The 18,999-nt window shown below is 42.3% G+C and overlaps 3 protein-coding genes across 6 annotated transcripts; 2 read left to right on the top strand and 1 right to left on the bottom strand.

The window, feature by feature from the left end:
* On the bottom strand, nucleotides 1-2,015 carry LOC118388591 (protein FAM43A-like). Its single transcript, XM_035777814.1, has one exon. The coding sequence runs from the start codon at nucleotides 1,774-1,776 to the stop codon at nucleotides 742-744; it is 1,035 nt and encodes a 344-aa protein (XP_035633707.1). The 5' UTR covers nucleotides 1,777-2,015; the 3' UTR covers nucleotides 1-741.
* Nucleotides 2,016-3,062: 1,047 nt separating this feature from the next.
* On the top strand, nucleotides 3,063-11,798 carry lsg1 (large 60S subunit nuclear export GTPase 1). The gene is made up of 14 exons (XM_035777803.2): nucleotides 3,063-3,356; nucleotides 4,971-5,097; nucleotides 5,207-5,327; nucleotides 5,476-5,562; nucleotides 7,042-7,128; nucleotides 7,222-7,282; nucleotides 7,438-7,614; nucleotides 7,737-8,132; nucleotides 8,255-8,356; nucleotides 8,471-8,614; nucleotides 8,843-8,966; nucleotides 9,098-9,177; nucleotides 9,348-9,518; nucleotides 9,677-11,798. Exons 1-14 carry the CDS (start codon nucleotides 3,264-3,266, stop codon nucleotides 9,866-9,868), a joined length of 1,962 nt encoding a protein of 653 aa, XP_035633696.1. The 5' UTR covers nucleotides 3,063-3,263; the 3' UTR covers nucleotides 9,869-11,798.
* Nucleotides 11,799-12,684: 886 nt separating this feature from the next.
* tmem44 (transmembrane protein 44) lies at nucleotides 12,685-17,590 on the top strand. 4 transcript variants are annotated; one of them, XM_035777774.1, is made up of 10 exons: nucleotides 12,685-13,122; nucleotides 13,216-13,345; nucleotides 13,444-13,531; nucleotides 13,842-14,005; nucleotides 14,110-14,196; nucleotides 14,384-14,551; nucleotides 14,675-14,815; nucleotides 15,054-15,158; nucleotides 15,266-15,412; nucleotides 17,296-17,590. In XM_035777774.1, exons 1-10 carry the CDS (start codon nucleotides 12,941-12,943, stop codon nucleotides 17,422-17,424), a joined length of 1,341 nt encoding a protein of 446 aa, XP_035633667.1. In that variant the 5' UTR covers nucleotides 12,685-12,940; the 3' UTR covers nucleotides 17,425-17,590. The 4 variants fall into 4 exon arrangements, 2 of the variants coding, with proteins under 2 accessions (XP_035633667.1, XP_052384494.1); XR_008146003.1 differs by having other exon boundaries at nucleotides 12,788-13,122; nucleotides 14,675-14,816; nucleotides 15,058-15,158; nucleotides 15,295-15,412; XR_004826579.2 differs by having other exon boundaries at nucleotides 12,789-13,122; nucleotides 15,295-15,412.
* Nucleotides 17,591-18,999: the final 1,409 nt, after the last annotated feature.

Below are 18,999 nucleotides of genomic sequence, written 5' to 3'. Positions count from 1 at the left end.
TTCTTTCATTTTTTATTTATTTTGTATTGGTCTTTTTTCAAGGTTCACATAAACAAACCACATGTTCTCCTTTTAAAAAAGAATGGATATCTGTATACACATAATGCATTTACGATTTACATATTAATACATTAGGGTAATTTTCTTTTGCACAGCAAAGATATGACATTATGTTTATGAGACCATATAGGCCTACGAGAAAACGATATTATGCACATAGCCTAATAAACGTAATACTCGACTGAATTTAACAACAGTTTTTAATTGTAGAAAAGCGTTCTGAAAGGAGTGGGGGACATCTACTCTAACCCATCGAGCCAAAAAGTAAACGTGCTTTTAAAACGTAAAGTTACATATTCGTGGACAATGTTGTTCAAGAAGAATGTCATTCCCATGAGGGAAATAGGTGGGGTAAACAAGCTCTAATACAAACCCTCGTATTGAAGAGTGGAAATCACTGTCCTGGTGCGCACTGCGAGTTTGGGGTTCAGTCTCAGCATGCAGTCCTCCCCTTTTCTGTAGACTATCCATGTTTCCCAGAATATCATTCAATAATAAATAGGTGTTTTTTGTGCGGATTATGTCCACAATCATTGTAACAGCCCTCTTATATCCTTTCACGAGGAGCCGCAATACTACAGGCATTGCCTACACTCATTTAATGGACAGCATGAAATAAACAGAAAAGGAAATTATTTGTGGAGGCAATTTTGGCTCCAGGACAATGCAGATTTATTAATGTTATTTCCTGCATCTTCCCCCCTCGAATCCGTTAGAGACCGAAATTGGCTCCTGGTTGCTTTCTATTGACGATTCGCTGCCCGTGCTCTCCCCGGAGAGGAGTCGGGTAACCCTAAAGTCCGCTTTTAGTGTTTGTACGTCGTTTCCAATGCACATCTCTCCAAGGTCACTGATAATCTGAGACAGCTCCTGTTTACCATTGCCCACACAATCGTCATTCGTGTCTAGAATGTCCTCACACTCAAAGAGCATCGCTTTCTCCTCCTCCTCCTCTCCGATCAAGTCCTCTGTGATAGAGCCCAATTTGGGTGCGCTCCTGCTGCGCTCCACCGGGGGTTTGTAATAACACTGTCCGTTTAGAAGCTTCCTGAGGGGCACAAGGGGTATGGTTTGTTCCCCTATCAGCTGCTGTTGCTGGTGCCTTGCATCGTCCCTCCTTTTGAGTCTTTTAAATTCAGCAAGCGCTGTTGCCGAGGTCTGGTACAAAAGCAGTGCCATGGCCTTTGCCTTCTCCGGCTTGGACACCAGCACCGCATGGCACCGCAGCATCACTGCCTTGTGCTTCATCTCATGTCTGTATATCCAAGCGAAAATTTTGTGTAATCTTGGGTCGGCAACGCAATAGGTTATCCGGTGCAATAAATACAAATGTCCTGGTCTCCTCGCCTTGTCGTCCACATGAACCATCCGGATTCCCTGCGAGCTGATGGTCAGTTTCATCTTCGTGCCATTTTTGCCCATTTCGCTCTTGCCCCAAATTTTGCTCACAGCCACGTCCGTACAGCCTTCTCCTTTCGACTGGATGGTGGTGGCATTGCCCAGGTAGAGGACCGTGTATGTGGGGTCTTCGCTGGTAATTTTCACCTTTTTCCTTTTTGACTTGAACATGCTTCCAACCCTGTTCAAAGCACTCTCCGGACAAGACTTGGCAAAGGAGGTCAGCGCAGAGTAGTTCAAACTCACGGCATAACCCTTCTGCTTCGACTGTTTATCTTCATCTATCAGGTCGAACTTGTTCTTCTTCCAAGGCAGCATTATATGGTCGTGTCACGTAAACAGCAACAAATCTACAACTACAGCGAACGTTTTACTGCAACGAAATCTTATATTTTTACTGACCCTTTTCATATAATAGCAACTCCAATACAACAAACAGTCAAGTTATCCTGTAATGCATTTGTTCATCCTCTGAAGACTTCTCCATAACCCATAACCAGACAACTGCGCTATCCCATTCTGCGGTTAATGATTGCTGTGAGGTTGGTTCTGCTGTGAGTGGGATGGTCTACAGTGGATATATACTGGGTTGAACCATTTCAGTGTCTCTGCAGGGAACATAGAGGAGGAGACCAAAGTCAAACAGCTCTCCCTTGAGGATAAAATTGGCACTCAGAGCGCACTTACAAAGGTTTATTTATTAACTGAAAATCATACGAATTTGGGAAATATAGGCTAATATACAAAACTGATAACAGCTTATATACATCCGTCCTGTAAATTGCAACAATAATTCCGTTGTGCCTACATTCACTCAGAACACAACGGATATAACTTCTGTATCTAGTTCGTTTAAAAACATAAATCTAAATGCAAGAGGGATACAAATCGAGCCTATACATAGCCTACCTAAAGTTTCATTATATCAATCGTATAATACAAATTAACGCTGGTTTGCTGTCAATTATTCAATGCATGGCAATGCACCAAAATAATTATTTTGGTCCTCATCCTTTGTTTTATGCTGCCATCTGTTGGCAATGATACAGAGTTCCCCCCTGTACTGATAACATGCGTTCAAGCCTCTTTCATTCGTCTGTAACAAGTTTAAAATAAAATAACATTTAAGAATAATAATGTTATAAGTAGGCTATACGTATAATTAGGCTAGAGTATAATAGTCCCTTAATGAAACAACCCCAAACAAAAGTGTGGAATCGTCTGAAAACGTTCCCCACAAAAAGAAAAAATTACCGTATATGTATAAATATATTATTTTAAAGGCCTACAGTTATGAAACAATATAGTTTACAAATATATCTGAACTAGTTTGTGTTGCGCATGGATTGCAGAAATATAATTATAAATATATTGAGTAGGTTATATATTTATAAATTAATACAATTTAGTATCGACATTTAGGTGGTAGCATCTGACCTTGTCGGAACTATTATTTGCCAAAGGATGTTTCCTTCAATGCATATTTGAGTGTTGGACACATCTTTTGGAATGTACCACAAATCAAAAGTCAATGCACAAATCATTACATTAAATCCTAATAAACGCTACACAAATACACAGCGAGTTTGATTCAATAACCTCCAGGTTCAATAATCTCCAGAAATAAGTCTAATTATACATTAGAGAAAACGCGATTAATCTCGATAGTTATTCGTCATTCTGCAGTGAAGTTGGGACGTTCCGTTTCACTTCCTCATGGGATAACAATTCTCACATGGGCTAAATTTTTACAAAAACAGATTTGTGGTAACGTTAACAAGCAAGGCTAAACAAAAATCGAAAAAATGGGTAAGAAAAAGTCTGCCATGGGGCTCGGGAGATCACTGATAAAGGAGAGACTCAACGCAGGCCGAGGCAACAAGAGGGGCGATACTTGGGTAACGTTAACTGTTACTATATGTTGATGATACATGTTTCAACAGCTAGCTAGCGAGCTAAACATATAACAGGGTTACTTACCTTACTATTTCGCTGAGGAACGTTAATTGGAGGAAAGCAGAATTTGGTGAATACTGACCTGTTGAAAATGAACTACATTGCCTTTGGAAAGTATTCAGACCCCTCTAATTTTTCCAAATTTGGTTACGTTACAGCCTTATTCTAAAATGGATTTTTAAAAAATTATCCTCAGCAATCCACACAAAATACCCCATAATGACAAAGCTAAAACAGGTTTTTAGATAACAACTTTAATATTTACATAAATATTCAGACCCTTTGCTATGAGACTCGAAGTTAAACTCAATTGCATCCTGTTTCCTATGATCATCCTTTAGTTGGTTCCACAACTTGATTTGAGTCCACCTGTGGACAATTTAATTGATTGGACATGATTCGGGAAGGCACACAAGTCCCACAGTTGACAGTGCATGCCAGAGCAGAAACCAAGCCATGAGGTTTAAGGAATTGTCTGTAGATTGTGTCGAGGCAAAGATCTGGGGAAGGGTACCAAAACATTTCTGGAACATTGAAGGTCCCCAAGAACACAGTGGCCTCCATCATTCTTAAATCGAAGAAGTTTGGATCCACCAAGACTCTTTCCAGAGTTGGCCACCTGGCCAAACTGAGAAATCTGGGGAGAAGGGCCTTGGTCAGGGAGGTGACCAAGAACCTGATGGTCACTCTGACAGCTCCAGAGTTCCTCTGTGAAGATGGAGAACCTTCCAGAAGGACAACCATCTCTGCAGCACTCCACCAAACAGGCCTGGTAGAGTAGCCAGATGGAAGCCACTCCTCAGTAAATGGCACATGACAGCCCACTTGTAGTTTGCCAAAAGGCACCTAAAGGACTCTCAGACCATGATAAACAAGATTCTCTGGTCTGATGAAACCAAGATTGAACTCTTTGGCCTGAATGGCAAGCGTCACGTCTGGAGGAAATCTGGTACCATCCTTATGCTGAAGCATGGTGGTGGCAGCATCATGCATCAGGGACTATGAGACTTGTCAGAAACGAAGCAAGAATGAACAGATCAAAGTAGAGAGAGATCCTTGATGAAAACCTCCTCCAGAGTTTTCAGGACCTCAGACTGGGGCGACGGTTCACCTTCCAACAGGACAACGACCCTAAGCACTCAGCCAAGACAACGCAGGAGTGGCTTTGGGACAAGTCTCTGAATGTCCTTGAATGGCCCAGCCAGTGCCCGGACTGGAACCCGATCGAACATCTCTGGAGAAACCTAAAAAATAGCTGTGTAACTACGCTCCCCATCCAACCTGACAAAGCTTGAGAGGATCTGCAGAGAAGAATGGGAGAAACTCCCAAAATACAGGTGTAGCGTCATACCCAAGAAGACTTGATGCTGTCTAAAAACATGTTTTTGCTTTGTCAAATTGCTTTAATTAAATCAATTTTAGAATAAGGAAGTAATGTAACAATGTGGTCAGAATACTTTCCAAAGGCACTGTACATGTTTTAATGACCGTCTGTCTTATTAGCTGTAGCTAGCTAGACAGCTTTCTGATGACTAAACTTGATCTCACATTGCCAGCTCCACACCAGTGAACTGAACGATGGCTACGACTGGGGTCGTCTCAACCTGCAGTCAGTGACTGAACAGAGCTCTATGGATGACTTCCTTGCAACTGCTGAAATGGCCGGGACAGAGTTTGTTGCAGGTAAATACTCTATTGCATTGACGTGACAAGTGATCCTTGAAAACGGTCATCTACAAGTACTTTAGACTGGATTCCCAGGATGCAACTGATGGATAAAATGTTTCCCTAGAAAAGCTCAACATCAAGTTTGTGGCAGCTGAAGCTCGGGCAGGATTACTGACAGCCGAGGAGACAGCAAAGCTGAAGAAGCTGCACGAGGAGAACAAACAACTCCTCAGAATTCCACGAAGGTGCAGTAAGCCCAGAGACTCCAAAGTTATTACACTGTCAACATGTATTTTATTTCTTATTTCTAGTTGTCTTAGAAGTAGGAATTGTGCTAATATTGCATTGCTTCTGATGTTCCATTACTGCCTTATTTGTCTTGTAATATTTCAGGCCTCACTGGGATGAAGGCACCAGTCCAGAGGTTCTCCAGCAGACAGAGAGAGACAGCTTCCTGGAGTGGAGAAGAGAACTGGCAGAGTATGAACCCCCCCACATTAATTGAATAGGATGTAATTGTTTTGATGTTATAGATTGTGTGGCTGCATTAAACCTTTAACCCTATTCTTAATTGTCTGCTATAGCATGTTTTGGGAATGGATTTAAAAGTTGACGTGAAAACATCTTCACTTGAACTTGATTGATCAACTCCAACAGCCTTCCTGCATCTATTAACACAATTTGTATAATTTTGTTTTCCTGCAGTTCAGTGTTGTCACTCTAACTTTGCCCACTCAGAGGGCTGTAAGAACATAAAATGGTAACGAAACATATGGGATAAAAGGCATGGTGAGGGATTAATGCTGCACCATCCTGTTAGTAGTTCTTAAAGAGTAAGAATATGAAATTAAATAGTTACAATGTAAGAATTTTGTATATAAAAAAAAGTGTTCAACCAAACGGTTGATAGGTCAGTAAAAAGTATGGTGGACTAAGATTAGGGTACATTTTATTTTTTATTAAATATACTTATTTTGGTGGAAAATATTATTGAATGGTTGACAACACACTATTAGGCAACATAAATTGGATCAACCACATTACGTGGACAATTAATCAATATTCAGACTTAAGGTCGTCTATAAAATAATGCCTATAGAGAGCAATAGTAATGAAGTCTTTTTGTAGGCACTAACTCCGCCATGGCTCATTGGCCAAAGCCTATGGGGAAATCAATGTCTTTTGTAGTGCTTTTGGATAAATGCCGAAAATAAAGTCTGTGGTAAACACAGGCTTAGGAGATCTTGTGTTTTGTTCTATGAGAATCTTCATCAGCTAATGTCACTTTTTGTGAATTTTGAAGCATTTATGTAATCAAAACAAGCACAAAGGTAGATTCTATTATCTTAGACTAAAATGTATAAGATCTCCAAAGCATGTATTTATCCCAAAACTCCATTATTTCCACCATAGAAATGGCTGAACGAAACAGAGGTAACTCATTTCTGTTTTTTAGGACTACAAACTAGCGAGTTCTATAATAGTAATAAAAAAATGCCACTTTATCATATCTCAAAATGTAGTCTGAACGTGTGGAAATATGGAAGAACCGGGATAATTTGAAATGTAAGGGACATCGCACTATACACCACCACCATTTAATTTCATATTCACGTTTGGACATGTAAAATTACAATAATGTCCTTATTTAATTTATTTAGCTATGCTTACCAACCTATAAAAGCCATTGAAGCAGACCTAAAGTAGTTTTTGTAATATTGTTGAGATGAGTAAAAATGCAATGCAAATTGCCATTCTAATATGGCATTGCTAGTATGACCCTCTTGACTTCTCAACCACCTGGTAAAGCGCTGTTACTTCCAAAAGTTGGGGGTTGGGGAGAAGAAGAAAAAAACCTGAAGGTCTTATGAGTTAGTAATAACCCTTTAATTCACCTTAAATTCCTAACACTGTTTTATGTCAGTAGTGCCTGGAAGTTTATCTTATCTTGTTTTATAGGCTTGAAGAGGAGCAGAAAATGATTCTCACACCTTTTGAGAGGAATTTGGATTTCTGGAGACAGCTCTGGAGAGTGATTGAGAGGAGGTAGGAATCAGAGCTGCTCGGTCTTGTGACACTGATTGTCAGCTGTTCGATGCCTTGTATGATGGTGGAAATGTTGTGAATTTCCCTCCGCAGTGACATTGTTGTTCAGATTGTGGATGCCAGAAACCCATTGCTATTTCGTTGCCCTGACCTGGTAAGTAAAGGGCCTAAGGCTGTCACATCAAACAATTGAGGCCAATTTTTCTTGAATGTGGGATGAAATTGCCAGGTGGGGGAACCCACCCCACCAAACTGATAGTAGGGGAAACATTGCAGTATTTCACCGATTGATCTTCCTGGTTCCTGTAGGAGTGCTATGTAAAAGAGGTGTCCCGGTACAAGGTGAACTTGTTGCTGGTGAACAAGGCTGACCTGCTGACCCGGCAGCAGCGGAGGATCTGGGCCAGATACTTCCAGAGAGAGGGCCTCCGCGCTGTGTTCTGGTCTGCACTGGTGGAGAACGAGAGGCTGGAGGCAGAGGAGAAGGTGAGGAGGCAGTCACATTTTAATTGGAAGGTCTTGGCCTGTTTAAACCTGGTTACTTTATTTGACTGATGAAAGACAAGTTGCTAGGGTTCTCCTCTTCTGCCCTTGTTCACTCGTCACAGGGAATGGAAGTGGAGGAGCAGGAGGATGAAAAGAGCGAAGCGGAGGATGAAGACGAGGGAATGCCAGACAACGACAATATGAGCCGAAGACAGGAGGTAGAGGATAACAAGGAGAAGAATGAGGAAGAGGGCGAGGAGGAAGAAGATGAGGAGAGCGATATGGAAGGGGAGCAGTTTAAAGACTGCGTAGCAGAGGGAGACTGGCAGACGGCATCGGAGGGTGAAGAGGCATCGGAGGGTGAAGAGGCAGACGACGAAGAGAGTATAGATGGCTCCACCCACTGCTCCTCCTTCCACAACTCCAGTCGCCTGCTGACAAAAGATGAGCTGCTTGCCATATTTAAGGCGGCTCACGATGGGCCAACGTTGAAAGAGGGCGAGCTCACAGTGGGGCTGGTGAGTACACACAGATACACACACTGGAAATCGATAGGCTCAAATGTTGCAGTAGGAGAACAGGTCTTGTGTTTGGAGTGACGTTTGTGGGATCTCAATTCTCCTATATACTCTCTGAACAGGTGGGGTATCCCAATGTGGGCAAAAGTTCTACCATCAACACCATTCTGAGAAATAAGAAGGTGTCTGTCTCAGTCACGCCTGGGCACACCAAGCACTTTCAGGTAAAGACCGGCTCTGATGTAGCCTGCTGGACCTCTTATAATGTGTTCCTTTGGTGACGATACATTATTTTCTTGTGGGGTCAAAGCATTCAAGTGTGTTTGTGTGTGTTCCAGACGCTGTATGTGGAACCAGGTCTGTGTCTGTGTGACTGCCCTGGCCTGGTCATGCCCTCCTTTGTGTCCACTAAAGCTGAGATGATGTGCTGTGGGATCCTGCCCATCGACCAGATACGAGACCATGTGCCTGCCATCTCTCTCATATCCTTCAATTACCAACCCTACACACCGCTCATCTGTTAACTTATGGGTGTAGAAGAGTCATATTTATTGTCCCAATCAATAGATAATACTGGAACAATCTCTTTCTGAAATACATTTGAGTCACGGCTAGATCTGTTTTAAGTTGGACGAAAATAGAGCTGCACATTTTACACCGGATGTTTGATTGGGTGTTCGGTGTGGTTAAGGCCTTAACAGACATCTCACGTGTGTCAGACAATTCCTCGGGATGTGCTGGAGGGCACCTATGGCATCAACATCATCCGCCCGCGAGAGGACGAGGACCCCGACCGCATCCCCAACTATGAGGAGCTACTGATGGCCTATGGATGTGAGACTATAAACCCTGTCCGTATTCAGTACAGCACAGTGTAGAACAACTGACATAGCACAACGTTAGCCATATGATAGTGATGGAGTCCGAACAAGCCATTGGCACTGTTCTGATCGGTTCTCTTTCAGACATGAGGGGCTTCATGACAACACACGGACAACCTGACCAGTCGAGATCAGCCCGTTACATACTCAAGGATTACGTCATTGTAAGTTAACCCTCATCCTTCTCCTCCCGTCGCTAAATACATGCTCTTGTTGTACAACTCTGGTTTATTAGGCAGAATAGTCTAAATATTGTTTGGTCTGTTTACCTACAATTCAGTAGGTAGTAATGGGAGAGCAGCACCACTAACTGCTTCTGTCTGACCATCTCCAGGGAAAACTGCTGTACTGCCACCCTCCTCCCCACATCAGTGCTGCAGACTTCCAGCCCCAGCACAGCAAGTTCCAGGCCGGATATGCAGACGGTGAAGACTCCAAGATAGGCAACAAACCGAGCAAAGTCAAGAGGCATGAGAATCTGGTGGACAAGAACTTCTTCCATCAGGTACAGTAGAAGGCAACTACATAGAAATTACATTCAAATGCTGCATTTGCAGAAGTGACACCAAACTCAAGCGAGTCTAGGCAGATTACTTTATTACCATGGGTTGTAGTGAAATGGGATAATTCAGATAGTAACCCCATTGTGTTTTTTTATACCAGGAGAATGTTCGGGCGCTCACAAAGGGGGTCCAGTCTTTCATGGGTTACAAGGAAGGCAGCGTAGGCCAGCGTGAACTGGTAAATCAAGGGAAACCTGGCTTAGAACAGCCTGTGGGCAAACCCTGGAAGAAGCATGGCAACAGGAACAAGAAAGAGAAAGTACGCCGACTCACCAAGCACCTGGATGCCTGAAGAACATCTAAACTGTTAGAAATCGCTGGTAGTTTGAATTGTTAACCCCCAAAGGACTTTCCAATGCAATTACACAGGAATTGGTATGTAGATACTGGTCAACAACAATAACCTCCATTGCACTTTGCAATATGGAGAAACGGGGAAAGGTTGCCTTTTGATATCAAACATAATTCAGGATGTTCTGTGTAACTCATCATGCATTGCAGTGACAGTACATTCCACTATTACCAGAGCAGAGTTCGGGTCAACTCAATTCCAGGAATTTCTGCAACTGAGATTGAGCCTTACTCTGAACCAGAGGAAATTAATTGGAGATCAATCAGTGAAGATTGTTATTTTTCAATAATGTTTGTTACAAGGTCCAGCCTATTGTACTTTACAGCAGGGATATTCAGCAGGGGGTCTGCCAAAAGTATATTAAAAAAATAAAATAATGCTTTTTTTAAATGTCAATGTTTTTACGAATATCGCTAGTAACAGAATATAATTTTTTACTTACATTCTGTTAGGGTTGCGTAAATTCGAATCTGGTATCAGGATAAATATAACAATGAGTCACCGATTTTATACTATGTATTTTTTATTAGCTAAGTAATAAATGGCAAATGCAACTTTCGTAAATACAGGCTCACTGTAATGCCACGCAGGGCAGAACAGAGAACTGACAAGATGTATGTAAACAGTATTCTTTATACTGTGATAGACATAGTTCCAACCCGTCTGTTGGCCTATCACAGAGGATGGGCGTGGTTTAAACTTGCCCAGCCTATTGCAGGCGCTCAGGCGGGTCCCCGCCTCTTGGCGCTTCTTGGAGTTCTCCCTCTGTCGGATGTATAGATCCTTACTGTTCTGGTATCGCAGCCTAGTTAGAACAGTTGCTCAGTTCCTGCTATTGTGTTGTTTAGTATTTTTCAATCTCAGTTAAACCTCTTGATGACCACCCCTCCCTATCACAACTTTGTAAGATACAGCAAGTCACACCATGTGCTCAATATTGTTACATACAAACAAACACAAGGACAAAGCATCTGCTGGGCTGTTATCTACAGTTTTGCAACACGCAGGTCACACCATGTTACTCAGTTCTTGTCACACACAAACTGGCAAGTAGCAAGCAGTTGTTTAATCTCATAATGATGCTCCAGTGCACAAATGCAGACACCTCACACAACCAACATCAGATGATATTTAATCATATATATATATATACTAATGGCTATAATGTAAAACACAGGATCCAACAATACCTACAGTAGAAAAAAATATTTATGATAATTTCAACTTTATTTGTCAACTCCTAATATTGAGCAAATTACACTCACACTCACATAGGAATTGAAAAAGCACCCGTGAAGAGGCTACCAGTGCAGCTTGTAAGCTTTCTTGACTTGGACATACATTTTTTGCCGACACATAGCTAACCTTTCAGCGAAAACGTGTTTTGGAGTTACCTTTTGTAGTTAATAGGTTATTTTAGAGTTTACACTTCCACGTCCAACTATAATGTGGCTGCTGGTAAGCTTTTTTGATTTGGGCATAACGTACATTTTTGCTAACCTTTGTTTAACCAGCTAAAGAGCTGCTCTTAGCGAAAATGGTTCGAGTTACCTTTCTGGTAATTATATTGCGGGAAGGTAAAGAAAAGAAAAAGAAACACTACCATATCTATTTATTTTAAAATGAAGATTTCTTCTTGCCATTATCATTCACCTGATAAGACTAGACGTCGTCTTTTTATGGTATGATGGGGGACCCTGGTTCGCCGGTTTGCCCTGGGCAAGGAAAGATTAAAGACCCCTGCTTTACAGAGATAATTAACTTGTTGGAATCCCTACGATCTACAACCCGACTGCTACTTTGCTATACATTTATTTGAAGCAACAACAATTGTGTAATATCCCTGATTAAATAATTATATATGTTGGTTTTCAAGCGTTCATTTGTGGTGTTTTTGGGTCTCTTATGAGTGTTTGCAATATTTTCCCTGACTGTGCTCAATGTACCATCGAACTGCCACAACAAAAGCCTAAACGAGGTGCTTGAAGCTATAGCCAGAGAGGAACAGGCGAAGAGAGGTTTTACTCCGCCCCAAATCTGTCCACGAAAATAAACCCACGGTATGAGGAATTTTTGTATGGCGTTCAGAGAGTCTGTCGAAATTGGGCAACAAAAACATGAATTGCTAATTTGCTACGTGAGGCTTATTTGATCGAATAGAAGTTTCATCATGGTTAGGTTGTTACAAATGCACTGATAAGTTGGCGCACGTGGCATTTTGACAATTTACCCAGTAAACGACCAGTATATCGGAGTTGCGCCTGCTGTCATAGAGCTAGATAGAGGACTCATCGTGAGTATTGCCACCATTTTAATGTACTTAACTGGGTGGGCATTCCTATATGAGTTGGGAGCATTCAGCAAATTAACAACCATTTACAGACTATAATAGCACAGACACAAAGATGAATCTTCTATTTATCTCTATGGTCTGTTCACACGTATCTGCCCTCTCATTGGCTAGAATGGTCCCACCTGATCGCACCTCTCGCCTGCCTTCCATCTTTGAGGACAGGCATTTCCATTGTTTGAGCTGTCACTCGAATATCAATATAATAGACAATCTTTGCGATAGCTCACATTTTTTTCTCAAGAGAACTGCCCTTTATCTTTCAGTGTACAGCAAAAATGTGTATGACTGTACCATTAGAAATGTGTTCCTTGGTTTGCTTTGTTGCACATGACTGGTGTACGCAATTATGTCCAAAGCGAAGTACATTTTCATATTAATATAAATTAAATTGACCGAGTTTCTCATTACATCTACCTCCAATTGTTTAGTAAATGCATCAACATTCCCTGGCGAGATCATGCGTTTAAATTCGTATATTGAACCAGTGTCTCTATTGGGCAGCGCTTTTGTGAAGTAAATGTGCATGTGATCAGGGCACAATCGCGCACATCTTTTACATACCTGTACTGTGCACCACCTGTCGCTCGCGCCACTGACGCAGCTGGTCATATTTGCCATTCCCTAGATTTGTTTTTAGGTCAACGGCATAGTTAGAAGATATGGGAGTGAAAGCACAGAGTGTCACAAATGGACAAAGCAGAGCAGAAAGCCTTTCGTTTGACTTTACGTCTTGGTGGCGCCACGACATTATATCGACCTGTTTTTCAAACAGACAGAACGTTTGCATCTCGACCGGACTCGTCTGTTTGTCCGTGCTTCTTTTGATAATATCCTGTTTTATGTGAGTATGTGGGTAATTATACATTTAAACCTGGAGTAAAGGCTACTTATTATAGTTGTTTTACTTCACTTTTGTCCGAAATGCTTGTTCAAGGCTGGTATGTCTGAGATGCAGAGGCCGGGACAGGAATTCCGGCAAGGAGGCAGCCTGTGTCCTCTACTGTTTCTTTGGCAATTTGTGCAGTACCATCGGGGCATTTCTCTCCAATCAGCTGGCTCTTCAGGTGACAAAACGACATTCTATTTCCAGACCCTGTATGGGCCTATACTGTATAAGATCATCATTACCTGCTACGTCCATCTTCCATTGTGATTGTTTTAGGTCATAATGGGTGGTTTTATGGCAGCTGTAGAAGTTATTCATTTAATCTCCATCTTCCCGATATTTTTGCGTTGGAACACCAGAGCAGGTAAGCGAGAGGGTGGGTCCCTTTTACACATGTATCACTTTTGCCATTTTTCCCCAGAGTTGCTCACAATAGCCCTTTTGGCACAGCTTGTGCTTTGTATCCTGTCCTACAAGCCCTTATCAACACACTACACTTGCACAATATGCACAGGCAAAACAGTAAAGAAATGTTTTATCTATAAAGCCGAGAGATACCAAACAAATTAGGCTGAAGAGAGGGCCTTGTGAAATATATTTTTTTTAATGTTTCAATGGGCAACATTCAGTCATCAGAGCTGCAATCATTAACCTTTGCCCCCTTTTCCCCTCAGAGAAGAGGCTGAGGATGATTAAGAGGAGGAGGAGGCAGAACTTCATGGCTGTGTCTCTGCTGTTGGTGGTGGGTGGAGGGAGCTACCTAACCTCCAGGACCAGCCATGGGCTTGTAGACAGACCTCTCACTGGGAGAAGACTTCTTCTCACTGACCTCCTGCATGTAAGTGTGCAGATTCTCCTATGAATTCACTCTTCTATAACCTCCCATGAATTCCAGAGTGACCTTTTCAATGGCTCACTGACTACGCTTGTCTTCTTGGGCAGGACCGTATGGAGGTCCTCGGTTACATTCTTGGTCTGCTCTCTTTTGTGATTGCCTGGACCTCTAAGTTCCCTGACCTCTCCAGAGCAGTAAGTGACACCCTGTCACAGTTCACGTCCATTCATGTCTGAGTTGCCCATACTTTGCTGTATTGTCACAACAGTCCCTCAAAGCCAACTGTGTTATGTGGTAAAACACGGCGTTATACATAACATAATGCTCACCGCAAAACTGCATAATGCCCGTAGCACTTTAACCTCTACGTTGATCTTTTAGCTCAGAGGGGAGAGTTCAAGTGCACACGTGTCCTCTGGGTTGCTGTGCTCTTTGGCCGGTGCCCTCTACACCTCGGCCATATTACTTTACGACACCCAGTATGAGTTTGTACTGAAGGCCATGCCGTGGCTCCTGGCGTCAACGTGCTGTGCAGCCCTGGATCTTGCTGTATCCTTCTCAAGCTTATGAATATGTGAATAGAATATCGGGTCATCTCCCTGAATTGACAGAGTTCTAATTTAATTTAACCCCAACCTCCCCCTTTCAGTTTTGTCTTGACTTTGTGGTCAGATTGTGGTCCTGTCCTGGTGTAGGAAGGGTACCCCTGAGCAGCAGCCTGGAGGGGGTTCTCCAGATACAGAGAGTCTCCTGGGCGGCTCCTCTCCCCCTAGTCAGCACAACCCCAGTGGGAAGACAAAACAAAAACTCCCAGTAAACCCACAGTCCTGTATTCATATGCCCGGGTTGGGGAGCTGGACTCTGAATGTCTGATTAAATACTTACTTGTATAGAAAGTATTAGAATGAAAGACAACTAAAGATCTTTAAGCTACAGAATGAAAGACAAAATGGCAGTTTGAGAACTCTTTCATTCATATCCAGGCTTTGCTTCACACAGTATTTGATAATCCTCTTTTTAAATAAACACCACTCTTATTTCCTCATGTGAGTTGGACTTGGATGGAGCTCCTCCCCGGGTTCTCTCCAGTAAGAAGAATCTAAAGTTTGCTGACATGGGGCATTACATGGATGTCAACATTCAACCCGTGCGAAAGGTGAGGGTCAAGACTTTAGAACGTCTGCCATGGGCAACGTTTTTATTTTATTTTTTTAAACTTGACATACAACACAGATTTGTACCTCCTTCGATGTATGATTTCAGGTGTGTCTAAAGGAGGTGACTCTCTCTAGGGAAGAGGGGGTTTCAGAGAGCCATCCCCTCAGGAGGACAGTGAGGGTAGTGAGAGTGGATGAACCCTGCACCTCCGAAACGTTCTCAGACTCCTCATCCCTCAACTCGGATCTGGAGGTCAGATGAAGACAAATCTTTATATCCTGTAACATCATCTTCTACAGTGAGATGTGGTCCAGGTCTTCTGAGTTAGTGAAGTGTAGTATGTGGTAGTCAAGAGATGTGAACTGTAAAACCACTTTCTGCCACAAGGTGATGATAGCGTTCAACCATCCTCCACACACTAGTTGCTTGTGATTTATCTACACGTCAAGGAAGCCGATCATTTTCTGTCAGAACACATTGCAGGCCTATTACCAAGTAATGAAGGTAAAATCAAGACCTTTACCTGCAAGCTCCTTTGAAGTGCTTTTCTTGTAAACTTACTATTTATTTACTTCATTATGCTCAGGTCTATTCCCATGTGAACTTGCTATTCTGGTGCAGTGACGGTCCACTCATGACCAACCTGTCATCCTCATAATTAGGAAACGTTTAGAATGGTTAGGGTGAGCGTGCAACGTTTTTAATGCCTTGTGGGAAATGAATTTTCTATTGGCACCCTCACATCTTTCGAATAATGGTGCTCTCTGTGGTTTTGCAGAAAGCCAAGTCACAGAGGATGTCATTTAATCTGAAACAATTGCAAATGGTGTGAGGGAAAACAATTGGAACTTTATACTATTCACCAAACAGGAAAAAGCAAATGATGTGAACCTCCCCTGGCAAAGTGCATTAAAGAGCAGTAGGGCCCAAACAAGGGTTCAGAACATTCTGTAGTTAACATGGCTGAATTGAGTCATTGTCATTTTGTCAGCAGTGACATTCTACAGCTATGGGCTGTAGTTTGTACAGTATGAGGTTTTTCATCTGTTCATTTAACATCTCAAATGTTATTTGCCTTTGGTTAGCATTAACTATGGTCTGATAAAGGCCAGACGTCCAGTTACTTAGTAATATATGATTGGGGTTCAGTTCTTCCGTTTAGTTCCGTCGACACGTATTGCATAATCTTCGATCACTAACACTCAGACAAATCATCCATAAGTGGGGATGGGCTGGCAGCCTGGCACGTGTTCCTTTAGGTCTGAAGGGTTGTTCTGGATTCTTTGAATGTAATGCCCCTCTACCTTCATTTCTATTATATAATATGAGACTGTCTATGGCCATACAGCTGTAAAGGCCAAGTATTTAAAGCATTTAATTTACTACTGAATGATATAAAAAATAATTAGCATAAACCATGATGCTGACAAAGGATTTAGGTCATTTTTGCATATCACTATTTGCTTTTGTATTCAATTCTCATGAGGAAATAATAAAGGCCTTTTGCAATTTTGCCGGCTGCATAAACTCACCACAGGGCTCTGTATAAATGGTCTGTTTTCTTGTTACTCTGAAAACAACCCCAGCCACAAGAAAGCTGCTTGGAATTTCCATTAGTATTGTTTTTCTTGCTCATTTCTGCTGAGTGCTTGTTTGAGTTGGGTTGAGGTGAGGCGGAGGGGTTGAATTGTTCAAGATTTGCATTGTGGCCCCATTATTCTGCTTTTAAAAATCAAGGGTTGACTAGCAGGGCCATTCTGCCTTGGAAGCAGGCACAAAATGGTTGCCTAGTCTATAGGAGATTCGTCACTCAGCTCTGCTATTTTGGGAGCTGTTTACGGTCTCCTGTGTGTTGCCTGCTGGTCAGGGACTTGGCTCAACATTTTGGACACTGCTCACCAAGGACTGAGGAGTTTTTTTTGGTTGAACATGTGACAACATTGAGTATCACAGTTTGCAGGTTGCAGTGAACAAATTAACATTTGTGTTTTTTTGCAGTGTAGAATATTTCCTTAGAGACCAAGAACACAATGTAATTAAGAGGTAGACATAAACAATGTGTCAACCATAATGAATATGCATAATGGGTAAACGCTATCTCTGCCCTGTAACAACACGACTGTCTTTTTCTCCAGTGGGATTTTGAAGACGCAAATGCACAGTGGAACAAACTGCTAAAAGAGAACGTGGATGGATTTCCCCTGCAAGAATGGCCGACGAATCCAAGCCCAAAACCCACCTGCAGCTGTGGTGGCATCATTTGACAGGCTGGGAAGCGGGTATAAAGCAGAGTGGGTGAAGTGGTGTGATAATTTCGAACACTGGTGAATGACCTGGTGACACTTCCTCATTACATCACATGGTCAGATCAGTGTTTTGGATTGTGAATATGAAAGATAATAAAAGTGTAAAAATTGATCTTCCATCAAACTTTGTTTTTGTCATGTCTTATACTCTCATTGGGTGTAATAAGTTATTGGTTTGTTGACATAACAATGTGGACATTGAGCCAGCTTGTTTTAGTTTCATGGAATATTTAATTAATGGGTTCAATTACTAATGGATGCACTGTATGGCAGTGCATCTGATTCTCTTTGTAAGTTAGTCAACTACAGATGCTGTCATCGCTCCTCAGATGCTCAGCTCGCCTCAGACAGCTTTCCTGTAATGGGTTTGCACCACTCATTAAACAGATGACACCCAAACTCCTCATCAGTTTGGCTTTTGCATGGACTGCACTAAATAACGCGACCCATTCGGGATGTGTCACTGTAGACCACCCTTAATAAAACTATCGCTCCATGTCCGCCTCGCAAGGTCAAGGGTTCACTTCCTGAATTTTCCTAGTCAGGCCAGGTTATCAGGGCTAAACTGGGAAAGGCCCAGCAGACCTGATTGGAGCCAGATTAGAGGACAAGGGCTCCTCCGTCCTTCCCAGTAGCTCGCAATCCTCTGCCTGTCTGGCCCGTTTCTCTAACTAGCGGATAGTATGGTGCCAGAGATGTTTTAACTGATGGGCATTCAAGTGACTTTCCTGGGTTCTGATAAAATAACAAATATATTCGAGCAAAACTGTGAAGCACATTCTTCACCACATTACATATCCTTTGACATGTCTGCTGAAGACATTGGTCTGTAACAAGAATGACGGGTATCCCAAGAAATTGATAATATATAAATGCAACAATTTCATAAGCAATTTCATGCAACAGTTCATAAGGAAATCAGGCAATTGAAATAAAATCATTAGGCCCTATGGATTTCACATGACTGGGCAGAGGTGCAGCCATTGGTGGGCCTGGAAGGGCATAGACCCACACACTGGGGAGCCAGGCCCAGCCAATCAGAATTAGTTTTACCCCACAAAAGGGCTTTTACAGACCGGAATACTCCTCCAGTTTCATCAGCTGTCTGGGTGGCTGGTCTCAGACAATCCTGCAGGTAAAGAAGCCAGATGTGGAGGTCCTGGGTTGGCGTGGTTACATATGGTCTGCGGTTGTGAGGCCGGTTGGACGTACTGCCAAATTCTCTAAAATGACGGCGGCCTATGGTAGAGAAATCAACATTCCATTTTCTGGCAACAGTTCTGGTGGACATTCCTGCAGTCAGCATGCTAATTGCACATTTCCTCAACTTGAGACATCTGTGGCATATTGTGTGACACAACTGCACATTTTTGTGGCTGTCGTGGAAATGTCCTCTATTTACCTAATTATGGGAGCAAACCACACACACACACGTCAGAGTTAGTTATAAAAGTCCATCTTTAATTATATGAGCTCTTATCACAATCCTGTGACTCTCAGATAAATTCAGTGTCTCCTAGTGAATTTTCTGAG

Source organism: Oncorhynchus keta, chromosome 1 (assembly GCF_023373465.1).
Source record: "Oncorhynchus keta strain PuntledgeMale-10-30-2019 chromosome 1, Oket_V2, whole genome shotgun sequence".
Lineage (NCBI taxonomy): Eukaryota > Metazoa > Chordata > Actinopteri > Salmoniformes > Salmonidae > Oncorhynchus > Oncorhynchus keta.
The sequence above is the reverse complement of the archived record's forward strand: the minus strand, read 5'-3'. Positions and strand labels throughout refer to the sequence as shown.